Below are 12,781 nucleotides of genomic sequence, written 5' to 3' on the forward strand. Positions count from 1 at the left end.
TAAAGTAGGAGTTCAAATAAAATGTGAAAAACAATAAAATACTCTCTGCACACTTCTATGAGCATTGATTAAACTTGGTCCTGGTAGAGGCTGACACTTCAAGTAAGCAAAACAGAACTGTCTGATTTTTTTGTGTGCTTTATTCAGAGTCTTTACACCTTCCCAGAAGAAAGTCTTACAGAAACTGCAGAAAGTAAAGGGGAAAAGTTCACAAGAGGTACAATGCTATTGGAAGACTTTGAAGCTATGGCAAAAAATAAAGTGGACATGCAGAGGTGAAGCAGTAGCTATCAATCAAAAGGGCTTCATCATTTTACAAGTATACAAGTGATGACCACAACTTCTCTTGTTGACACCAAAAAGTCAGGAATTTTATCCACGAGCCAAACTAATTCAGACTCCTCTTTCCACTTCATGTGATGCATCCCATTCTCCAGATGGTAGTAAAATGAGTAAGACTCTTAAAGGTGCAAATCTCAACTTGCTTCAATGGCAAGGATTAAATAGTTTGTATAATTCTTTGTCTGTGATAGGAAGTAGATATTTGAAATGACAGTGTGAGAATATGTATAGAGAATATTATATCAATGCCCCTAGCTAAGAAAGGAAAAAATACCCACTTAAACGAATTATATGTTTATGTCCCATCATTACTATGAAGCAAAAGAGAAACAGGAGAAAATCATTTCATGTTACCTACCCCTAGATTCAATGGTGACCAGTATTGATCATGCATTTGAAAAAGAGATTTGTAAAATTGTGACCACAATGTGAAAACTTCTGGACTTAGACATTTCAAGGATGACATGGGAATCACTCTCAAAAAATTTAAAGTGCCCTTGGATGAATTGGAAATTAAAGTTCAATTATGTTGGAATTATGATGACTCTCTTCCTACAGATATCATTATGAACATCATAAGAGAGTTACTCAATTTGCTAAAAGAATTGGAACCATTTTTCTTATTCCAGGACTTTTATAAATGTGTCTATTGCTTTCTAATCTTACCTCTTACAAGTTGTTCATATGAAAAAACTTTTTTCAACAGCAATACATGTAAAAAGCAAAATAAAATGTCCCAACAATTCCTTGACTCAGTCATTAGTTTGTACATTACAGAACTGTCTATCTCATTTAATCATAATTGTGTGATTGATTGATTGATTTAAATCAAAACAACATTTTGTCTGGGATAGGAAGATAATTAATTCATTTTTGTCAACTTGGTTTAATATATTATCAGGTTAAAGTTAAATATCGTAAAAATTCATGCCATTTTTCTGCGGTTACCACTACCTCAGAGATCTGGTACTTTGTGTCTCATTTTTAAAGTTTGTTTGCTTAACTTAAATTTGTTCATTTTTTAAAATGAAGTTTGACTTTTAGTTCATTTATCAGAATGAATAAAATAGCATCCTTTTTGATTGAATATTCCATAAGTGTTCATTATTTATTTTAGATTCAGTTAAGAACTTATATGAAGATAATGCTGCCACCAGTTTCACTGAATAAGACAAACTAATGAAGAATCAGCAAAGTCAGCCTTTGTCAGCTACTGTGGTTCAATTTAGTTTAATTCCTATCTGGAGCCATCAACTATTTCATCTGATGACCTGATCTGTGACATTCCAAGATTAGATCATCAGTATTTTCTCAAAGGTTCTTATCTGCCTAGATTGAACATGATTCTAGGCAAGAAAATAGGAACTAAAAAAATGTTTCCAGTCTGATTGGCATGAAAAGTATAGGTAGTCATTATATAACCCATTAAAGTAACATTTTGCTTTTGTAGACATTTTTCCCCAGTTCTATGATGTAGCAGAGAAAAAGGTTATAGTGATAGAGGATTTATTGAAAAAAAGATTGTAAACAAATGTTATAAAACACTACCACTATCAAAATCTCCTCCACTGATCCATAATTAGTGGTCATTTTAATGAAGGAAAACCTGTTGGCGTACTGATGGATAAGCACACTTTTGTCTAAACATGACGAATCCAAAAAGCCATGAAGCCATCCAAAAATGTAACTGAATGATATTGTTTTGTGTTTGGCAAAAGACAGGAACCCATTCAAGGATAATAAGTGGTTGCCAATGTCCTTACCCTACTGAAATGTCCTACTCGAGCCTTTGTGAAATGTGGCACCCATAGCTTAATATAGGACTGTAGTTGTTGCCTGACCAGAGTATAATACAGCAGGACCATCACATTTGATGTTAAAAGAGAGCATCATATAGTGGAAAGAATGTTGAAGTCATGGAGGATCTGAGTTCAATTCCTTCTACTAGGTCTTACTAGTTGTATGACCACGGGAAAGTCACTTAACATCTCTCTGACTCAGTTTTTCCATTATTAAAATAGAGATAATAATGATTGTAATATTCACCTAATAAGGTTGTTGTAAGGTCGAATAATAATTATAATAATAAAGTTGAATAAAGTATTTAAAGCATTTTGCAGATCTTATAATACAATGATACTGATAACTAATTATGGTTAGACACCCTGCCTCTCTTATTGCAGGCCATTATCGTATTAGTTTGCTTTATATTTTGTCCTACCATGCCATATTGATGCTTTATATTGAGCCTGAAGATCATTTAAAAACCTGAGATCTTTTTACAGGACTGGTGTCTGGCCATACCTTCCAATTTTAGACTTGTGAAGTTTATTTTTTTAAACTCAAGTAAAAATTTAACATTTATCTCCCTTAAATTTCATCTTATTATTTTGTACCTGACAATTTCATTGGATTATCAACTCTCATACAATGTGTTAGCCATCTGTCCTAGCTTCATGACGTCTTAAATTTAACAATAATACATTTTAACCTTTCAGGGCTTCATTCAAGTCATCACTAAATATGTTGAACTACATAGAGCCACAAACATATTCCCAGGCCACTCCACTGGTGACCTCCTTCTAAGTTGACATCTGCTCATTTATGGTTACAAATTTACTGAAATTTATCTACCTGTCTCTATCCCTTCATGGATAGAATAAAATACTTTATGAAATTATTTCCTGAAATGTGAATGTGATACATATATGTTTATGTATATATGTAGTATACACAGATGATTTCCCTAATATAGAGGTCTAGTAACTTTTATCAAAATGGAAATAAGGTTATCCTGAATGTATCACTCTCAAATGAGCCATGATAATTTTTGATGATGATTGGATTAGCCCGCCCTCATTTAAATCCAATTCACTTGCATGTCATAGCCAACACCTCCATGAAGTCATTCTCCCCTTCAAGAACAAAGAATAAAAACACTGTGAGTACTAGGAGTTGCTCCACTCGGGACCCAACTGGAACTGGTCAGTTGAGCAATACAGCTCTTTTCTCTCTCTCTCTCTGTCTCTCTCTCACTCTCTCTCTCTCTCTCTCTCTCTCTCTCTCTCTCTCTCCCTCCCTCCCTTCCTCCCTCTCTCTCTTACTCTCTCTTTCTCTTTCTTTTCTTCTTTCTCTCTTTCTTTCTCTCTTTCTTTCTCTCTTTCTTTCTTTCTTTCTTTCTTTCTTTCTTTCTTTCTTTCTTTCTTTCTTTCTTTCTTTCTTTCTTTCTTTCTTCCTTTCTCTCTTTCTTTCTTCCTTTCTTTCTTTCTTCCTTTCTTTCCTGCCTTCTTCTTCCTCTTCAGAAATGTTGCAAAATATCTTGGGGTTTATAGGCTATATTTCCTTCTTAAGGACCATGCCTTAAACCCTAAATCACTTTTTCTCTCACTAATTGGACAACAATAGGTCCCAGGACAAGTCCACTTAGTCAGTGTTTAGGCCCTGATCCACTCAGAGTAAATGTAAATAGGACTTGTTTCTGTTTTGGCCCCAAACCCTGAGGGTCTTCCCCTCCCAGATTGATTTTTTTTCTAGACTAGGTTAAAGAGGCCATTTTATGCCTCACTTTTTTTTAACCTAGCCTTAATCACTGAATGGTGATTCTCAATCAAACTGAGACTTGTTGAAGATCTTAGCTTTAAAAGGCCCACCTCATCTGGGGCCATCTCCAGTCATACTGATGTGTATCTAGCCACTGGACTCAAATGGTTCTGGAGGAGAAAGTGAAGCTGTGACTTTGCACAGCCTTCCCTCAGTTAAATCAAATTCACTCGAATATCATGGCATCACCTCCATGATGTCATAGTCTTCTTTGAGACTGAAGGACAAACAAGCACTCTGATGACTGTATTGCTGCTTATTACTAAATTTTAATGCACCCATGCCAGATTTGCAATCTGTTTCTCATTTACTTCTTCCTTCTGTCCTGGTGGTCTGTAGTAAACTCTGACTATAAAATTATTTCTGTTTTTCTTTCTATTCATCCTCACTCATATGCTTTACATCATGCTGTTTACCTTGAGTTTTTGTTGCCTTATTTGTGAATATCCTGTTGTTATATAATGCTACTTCACCATTTCTTGTACATTTTGCACCATTTCAGAGCAGATCCATTTCAAAACTAGTTATAAATCACTCAGCCCTAATCCCTTAAGTCTCAATGATACCTAGGAGGTAAAATTGGCCTTTTTGCATTTTGATCTGTAATTCATGCTGTTTAACTGTACTTGGTTCATTTCTAGATAGATATCTAGGCCATTGATTTTGGTGATCATTCTCTTCTTGAATTATGGTCTCCCATAAATTATTAGCCCTCTCTATTCATCCTATGGAGTATCTGTTCTTCTCCACATTACCAGGCTTGGCAGATCTATGGGAGCAGTCTTTTTCTTCCCCTTCTCTTTCCAATTAATTAGCTTTGTAAGATTCTAGGCAAGTATTCCTGGAGGTTTTTTCCTATTTATGAACAAGATTCCATCATTCTTATCTTTTGGTATAGAATTCCTATGCTTGGAATCCATTATAACAATTCCAATGTTATGAATCCTTTTATAGAAATTCTTGAATTTTGATTTAGAAATCCAAATTCTGATAATTCCATTCTCAGATTTATTTTTCATTGACTAATCACTTGCCAAACCCAGGCTTGCACTCTGAACTTTCTCTATCATGTCTTAGAAACTTCTTAATCCTGGAAGTTTATTCAAATCCTAGAATTCACACTCTGAAAGTACTCTCTGACCCCTTTGACCTCTCCCTCCAATTGGATACCTACTTTCAGAATCTCCCTTTTTGGAAGACACCCAAACTTTTTCTTTTTTCTCCAGGATATATCTCTATCATCTCTCTACACCAAATGTCTTTATTCCCCACCCATGTCTTTTTCTGCTTCCTTTTACGTGTTGTCTTTCCCCATCAAAATATGAGCTCCTTGGGGCAGCTAGGCAGTGCAGTAAATAGAACACTAGCCCTGGAGTGAGGAGGACCTGAGTTCAAATCTGGCCTCAGAGACTTAACACTTATTAGCTGTCTCACCTTGGGCAAGTCACTTAACCCCAATTGCCCTCCAAAAAGCAAAAAATAAAAAAAAATAAGCTCCTTGAGATCATGGACTATTTTTCTATCTGCTTGTATTTCTCTTCTCAACACTTAGCAGAGTGCCCAAATTATAATAACTGCCTCACAAATGCTTGTTGACTGATGAACTGACTGACTTTCTCATCTGAATCTTACTGCTTCACTTGACATTGACAATGACAATGAAAATATCACATGCAACCTAAAGTCAGTTTGCTCAGGACTGACTTCATGATACAGAAAGTGCTTCCTAGCTTCCTCCTTGTTCTATAATTTGTTGCCGCATGAATTACCAGGAGTAGAAAGTTGACAGCAATCTGAACAAGTCTTGAGAGACTCTCCATAATTTCCTGGCTACCTGCTCAAGGAAGATAGCAAGCTTTCTCTTGTTGATGTCAACTAGACTAGAAGTCATATCAATTTCCTACAACAGTATCCAAATGCCACTACTTACTCTGAGAATTACAAGATGCCTTTTCACCAAATGCCATTTATAAATTTATATCTTCATTCCTTGGAGCACCACAAGTTGTTCCTTGAAGAGATTAGCCACCTTTGCTTTCTAACAGAAGATATATCATACTTATTACTTAGCTACAAATGTTAAGTGGCCCAGGTTCTTCTCTTCCTTAGCTGGAAGGATCTACCCTCTAACCTTCTGATACAGGTTCATATTCCTGAAGTCCTGCCTTAGGCCTCCTATATCCTATCCATGAAAAATAGGGAGAGTTTCTATCCATCTTGTCTTGGAATTATATCAAAACCTATAACCAGGTCCATCTGCCCTGTGCAATTCCTGACCTCCCTCTAGGCTAGAATTTATGCCAAAAACAGAAGAGTAGATCTTCAGTAAAAGAAAAGAAAAAGCTACACTGTTATTTTAAAAATCAATAGTAATGTTGATAGTCATTTTAGAAATCGTATTTTAAGGGGGCAGAGTCAAGATGGCGGAGTAGAAGCAGGACCTCCACCCGGGTCCTGCTTCCCCCTTCCCCAATCCATGTAAAAAGGGGACTCTGAACAAACTTTGGAGCTACAGAACCCACAAAATGACAGAGAGAAGCTAACCTTCCACTGAGGACAGCCTGGCAGGCCGGCAGGAATCCACCAGTGCAGCACGAAAGCCACAGGTTTTATCCCCAAGGTGAGCCTGCTGTGGGCTGGAGGGATGCCAGATCATCAGCAGTTGTGGCTGTTTCCAGATTTATCAACACAAAGATGCTAAGGACAAAGTGAGAGGTCAGTGCAATGTGGACTTTGGGACCCAGCAGGTGGGAGTACGTCAGCTTTTGCCCCCAGGGTGAGAAGCTGCTGAGATGCATGGCAAAGCCAGTGCCATGTGGCAGCTTCATCTCCTGGCCTACAGACTGTAGGGGGACCAAGCAACCAGTGTGAGAGGTAATGGCTCTTGCTTTAACCTACTTGAATCTGGATTGCAGCCTACGGTGGATGTCTTGGGGTCCGTGATCAGCTTTCCAGAGTGTGTGGAAGCCTCAGAGAGGGCACCCATCTAATACCTTTAGCAGCTGAGAAAACCCCAGCATTTGTGATGAAAGCTCCCCTGTCTGGTGGCAGAGTCCTAATGTGGCAAAAAGCCCAGGGGTCAAGTGACTGAGGGGAGACATGACCAGACAAAGGAAACAAAGCAAACTGAAGAATCCAACATTAGACTCCTCTTTTGAGGACAAAAAGGAGCAAAGCATGGAACAGGAGGAAGATAGTAAAGTCAGAACTCCTGCACCAAAAGCTTCAAAGGAAAATACAAGCTGGTTACAGGCCATAGAGGACCTTAAGAAGCAGATAAGAGAAGTGGAGGAAAAATTGGGAAGAGAAATGAGAATGATGCAAGAAAATTATGAAATGAGAGTCAACAGTCTGAGTGAGGAAAATCACACCTTTAAAAACAGACTGACTCAATTGGCAAAAAAGGCTCCAAAAGGCAACGAGGAGAGGAATGCCTTAAAAAGCCGAATTTGCCAGATGGAAAAAAATCTCAAAAGCTCAATGAGGAGAATTTTTCCCTCGGATTTAGATTGGAGGAAAGGGAAGCTAGTGACTTTAAGAGAAATCAAGATGATGTTAAACATATCCAAACAAATGAAAGAATAGAAGGCAATGTGAAATATCTTATGGGAAAAACCACTGACCTGAAAAATAGATCCAGGAGAGATAATTTAAAAATGATTGGTCTACCTGAAAGCCATGATCAAAGAAAGAACCTAGAAATCATCCTCCAAGAAATTCTCAAGGAAAAATGCCCTGATGTTCCAGAAACAGAAGGCAAAAGAGAGGTTGAAAGAATCCACTGATCACCTCCTGAAAAAAGATCCCAAAAAGAAAACTCCTAGGAATATTATAGCCAGGTTCTGGAATTCCCACATCAAGGAGAGAATATTACAAGCAGCCAGGAAGAAACAATTTGAACATTGTGGAAACACAATCAGGATAACCCAGGATCTGGCAGCTTCTACACTGAGGGATTGAAGGGCCTGGAATAGGATATTCTGGAGGGCACAGGAGCTGGTATTAGAACCAAGAATCACCTACCCAGCAAAACTGAGTATCATGTTTCAGGGGAAAATATGGTCATTCAGTGGAATAGAGAACTTTCAAGCATTCTTTTTTTTTTAAGCAATTGGGGTTAAGTAATTTGCCCAAGGTTATTTTGTGTGGGTGTTAAGTATCTGAGGCTGGAACTGATCCCGGGTCCTCCCAACTCCAGGGCCAATGCTCTTACTCACTGTGCCACCTAGCCACCCTGACTTTTAAGCATTCTTAATGAAAAAACCAGAGTTGAATAGAAAATTTGACATCCAGATACAAGAAGCAAGAGAAGCTTGAGAAGGTAAACAGGGAAAAGAAATCATAAGCCACAGATCAAAGTTGAACTATTAACATTCCTACATGGAAAAATGATAATTGTAAATGATGAAACTTTTCTCAATATGAAAATAGTTGAAGGGAATAGAAAAAAAAATTCTGTCTATATTGGAGGGTATAAGGGCATATGAATACATATGTGAATGTGTGTATATATGCTTACAGGTATACATAGATTCCTGTACAGGACCAATTAATAGGAAGGGATGATACTTAAAAGGGGAAATTAAGAGGTGAGAGAGGAATATAATGAGAGGAGATGGGGAGAGACAGAATGGGGTAAACTATCTTATAAAGAAGAGGCAAGGGAAAAGGGTTACAATGGAGAGGAATAATAGGAAGGCAAAAGGGAATGGGTCAACCTTATTCTTACTGAATTTGGCTCAGGGAGAGATTTGAATACATACACACTAAATAGGGTATCTCACCCTACAGGAAAGTAGGGGGAAGGGGATGAGAGAGGGGATGATGGAAGGGAGGGCAGCCTCAGGGGGAGGGAAGTTGGAAGCACTGACTTTTGAAAAGGTATAGGATCAAAGTAGAGAATAGAACAAATGGATGGTGGGATAGGAGGGAGGGAAATATAGTTAGTCTTTTACAATATATCTACTATGTTAATATTTTGCATTAGCTACACATGTACAACCTATACTGAACTGCTTATCTTCCCAGTAAGGGTGGGTGACAAGGGAGGAAGGGAATGAATCTGGAATTCAAAGATTTAAAATGAAATGTTTAAAATTTATATATATATATATATATATATATATATACACACACACACACACACTATTATTAATACTATCTTACATGTAATTGGGAAAGAAGATATACAGGCACTGGGGCATAGAGATCCACCATGCCCTATTGGAAAAGTCTAAGGGGGTATGGGAGAGATATGAGAGATAGCAGATTGGAGGAGGGGACATCCTGTGGGACTGATATTCTGGGGTGTTGGGTAGGGGAAATAAGGGGAGAAAAGTAGTAACTCAAAATGTGGCGGAAATTAATGATGTAAATCAGAAATTAATAAAGCATTTGAAAAAAGAAAAAAATAAATCATAATTCATTTTCTTTAGCATATTTGATGTTATTTGAATTCAACAACCTTTTATGAAGGCTCTTCTATATACAAGTTACTCTATTACAATGACAAAAGTCTAATATTTCATGCTTTTAAAATGTCCTCCTTCCTTAAGAAACCCCCTTGGTCTTTTTTTTTTTTTTTACTATCCCTGAATATATCTCAATGTGTTCTGTAGTATTTCTTTTTTCAAGTGAAAATTTCAATGTTTTTTTCCAATTACATGTAATAATTTTCAACACTTGTTTTTTTTTTATTTTGAGTTCCAAATTCTCTCTGTATCTGTCTATTTTACCCTTCTTCTTTTTCTCCCTCTCTTTATTCCTCCTTGAGAAGGCAAGCAATTTGATATAGATTATATATGTGCAGTCATGCAAAACATATCTCTATAATATCTATGTTCTTCTGTATCATTTCTGTGGTTATTTTTTATATAACAAGAATATCACTTGACTTTGTTCTTTTCATTAACAGAAGAGCTATTGAGGAATATTTCATCTGATGTGATTTGTTTCCATAGAATATGTTACTATCAGGTTATTTATGGTTTCCTAGAACTATTGATCTTCTTGAAGCTTAAATTTAAATCATTTGCCTTCTTCTTGAATTGTGATCTCATTAGCATAAAAAATTTCCTCTACCAGTACAAAATTGATACTTGCTCACTTCCTAAACAACTAATAATCCTAGAGAGTTGTGCAGGTCATTAAGAGATTAAGTGACTAGTAATACACCTAAAAAAATTTCATTATTTCCTCTTTTTTTCAGGAAAACATATGAATCACTAGAACATGTTGGTTCTTTTAATTAAAAAAAAAAGCTTACTATAGAAAATTGTCCTCTAACATAGCCATAGATACAACAGAAGGAATACATGTGTTTGGAAATTAAAGATTTATTTATCATCATTCATATGTTTATTCAACAAACATTTAGGAAAGATCAACTCTGCAGAACATTCATGGGTATAGAGATAGATACAAAGTTTATAAAAGATATGGTCTCTTTGCCTTCAGAAAACTTCACTAACATAGACTGGAAGAACTCAGAGGTTGTCTGAGTAAGAGATTATTTCTAAGAAACTGCAATTTTTTTTTTTGCTTTTTGGAGGGAGGGAAGGAGGGAGGACAATTGGGATTAAAGGACTTGTCTAAGGTCACATGGCTAGTTTTACATTAAGTATCTGAGGCTGCATTTGAACTCAGGTCCTCCTGACTCCAGGGCCAGTGCTCTATTCACTGCGCCACCTCGCTGCCCCAGAAACTGCAAATTTGTGTTTTTCATATGTATTCAAGACTTCAGGGCTAGGTGGTGCAATGTATAGAACACTGGGTCTAAAGTCAGGAAGGCTTGAGTTCAAATCAGGCACTGTCTAGATGTGTGGTCCTGGCAAGTCACTTGCCTTTTTTTTTTTTTTGCCTGTTTCTTCAGCTATAAAATGGAACTGAAAGGAGCACCTTCTTCCCAGGGTTGTGTATAGATCAAGTGAGATAATGTTTGTATAAAACACTTAGCATAGTATTTGGCACATAAGTGCTATGCAAATACTTAGTCCCTTATTTCCTTTCCTAGAACAAAGTAATTCAAAGTAGCTTTTCTGTGTAGAAAGTGGAAAACGTCTTTAATGAAGAGGTGAGATTCATTGTCTTTAAGGACATATAATTAGGAATAATATAGTATGCTGTGATTTTACAGATACAGAGAACTCTCAAATAAGGACACTCTATCAATGTAAATTGTCACCTTCCCTGCAATTTGTAGTCCTAGAGAGCTGCCTAAATCTCTAAAAGGTTAAGTGTGACACAGAAATACGTATCAGAGAAGGTACTTGGACCCAGGTCTCCCTGGTTCTGAGAACAACTCTTTATCCACTGCACCATGCTTATCTTATGAATACTACATAACGAATAAAAAATCATTTGAGTGAAAATGATTTACAGTGTCAAAATACTTTAAAGTGGCTGGTTTTCTTAATTAGCTCAAAGGGCTCTTAGAATCCTTCATTATGTCGTTAATTTATTAGCAATCCTACTTTTCATGGATAATTTTTTTTAATTTTTTTTTATTTTTAAGCAATTGGGGTTAAGTAACTTGCTCAAGGTTACACGGCCAGTTATTTCTGGGTGTGGTGCTGAGTGTCTGAGCCCGGGATTCGATCTCCAGGTCTTCTCAACACTGGAGCCGGTGCTCTTACTTGCTGTGCTACCTGGCCGCCCCATTCATGGATAATTTTTAAAAATGAATTTTAGACCAGCTTTACTCTAATTGAATATAAATTCAAAATATGTAGATTTGCACATGTGAAGTTTTCCTATGTTTATAAATATCAAAATTACTTTATTTTTGGCACTTCTGTTTCTTCAAATATCCCTGTCAAGACATCTAATCCAGATGCTTTGGGTTGTTTAATTTCTAGTTGTGCCTATGTGACATTTTATGGAGGTTGGAGTGGTGGCTTGGCTTCTGGATCTCATGGTTGACTAGTTTCAATCCATGTTAGTACAACTAAATAGTGAGTCATATGTCACATATGAAATTTGCATTTCAGTACTAAGAAAATAAACTTGGGAAACAACAAAGGCCATTAAAATGTAAGGGGGGAACACTGACTAAAGCTGTTAAGTTGAGCATACCAGAGGGAATTAAGTTTGCTGAACATGAATTGCTGAACCATAAAGAAGCCCTCAGATCTATGTATTTCCTTTTATTGTCTGATTAGCCCTTCTGTTTTCCTTAATTGATTTTAAGAGCCTATCTATCAAATAAATTAAACTGTTATACAGAAGCTGGTGATATATTTTTGACAGAAACTCTCTCCAAGATTTACATTAACATTTTCCCTAAGGGAACAAAGATATAAAATCAAGGTTTTATTGCTCCACATCTGACCCCAGCTGAAGCTCTGAAAAAACCTTATTCTCCCACTTATATTTGAGCTCTTCTGAAAGATCACTCCTCCCAGTCTTTCGGAGATGACGAGATAGAAGCCGTTGTTTATCAACTGATGTTGGGAGGGTTTTCTTCCAGAAGGAAAGAAATTCATAGATCTGTTCAGTTAGATTATCAGGATTCTTCAGTTTGATAAGTTGCATGGTGCTCCGTCGCAGAGGGAGGGATGCAGCAAGGGATGCTGCATTTTCTTCTGACAGTTCCTCAGCCAACCAGTAAAGCAAGTTTTCCCAAAGGGCTTCTGTGAGGCCGACATTTAACACTCGTTATGGTTATCAGAGATCAAATCGATACCTATTCTTAAGTGACATGTTTATCTGGTTTTCCACATCTCTTTAGTGAAAATGCAGGCTCTAACTTCAGAGCCTGAGGAAGATTTAATGCAACCCAGGAGACAGTTGTTTGTAATATTTCAGCAACCGCTCAAGAGTGTCTGATTCACTGCAACTG

At 36.9% G+C, this 12,781-nt stretch overlaps 1 protein-coding gene across 1 annotated transcript in view; it reads right to left on the reverse strand.

Moving 5' to 3' along the window:
* Positions 1-12,071: 12,071 nt before the first annotated feature.
* Positions 12,072-12,781, reverse strand: part of DTHD1 (death domain containing 1) — a 64,271-nt gene continuing 63,561 nt past the window's right edge. The window contains exon 10 of the mRNA XM_069073586.1: positions 12,072-12,572. Coding sequence (XP_068929687.1) covers positions 12,253-12,572 — 320 coding nt within the window. The 3' untranslated portion in view covers positions 12,072-12,252. The remainder of the gene's footprint in view (positions 12,573-12,781) is intronic.

The sequence above is a fragment of the Petaurus breviceps genome, unplaced genomic scaffold, assembly GCF_028583685.1.
Source record: "Petaurus breviceps papuanus isolate PSGF00001 unplaced genomic scaffold, PetGlider_PUasm1.0 140, whole genome shotgun sequence".
Classification (NCBI taxonomy): Eukaryota; Metazoa; Chordata; class Mammalia; order Diprotodontia; family Petauridae; genus Petaurus; species Petaurus breviceps.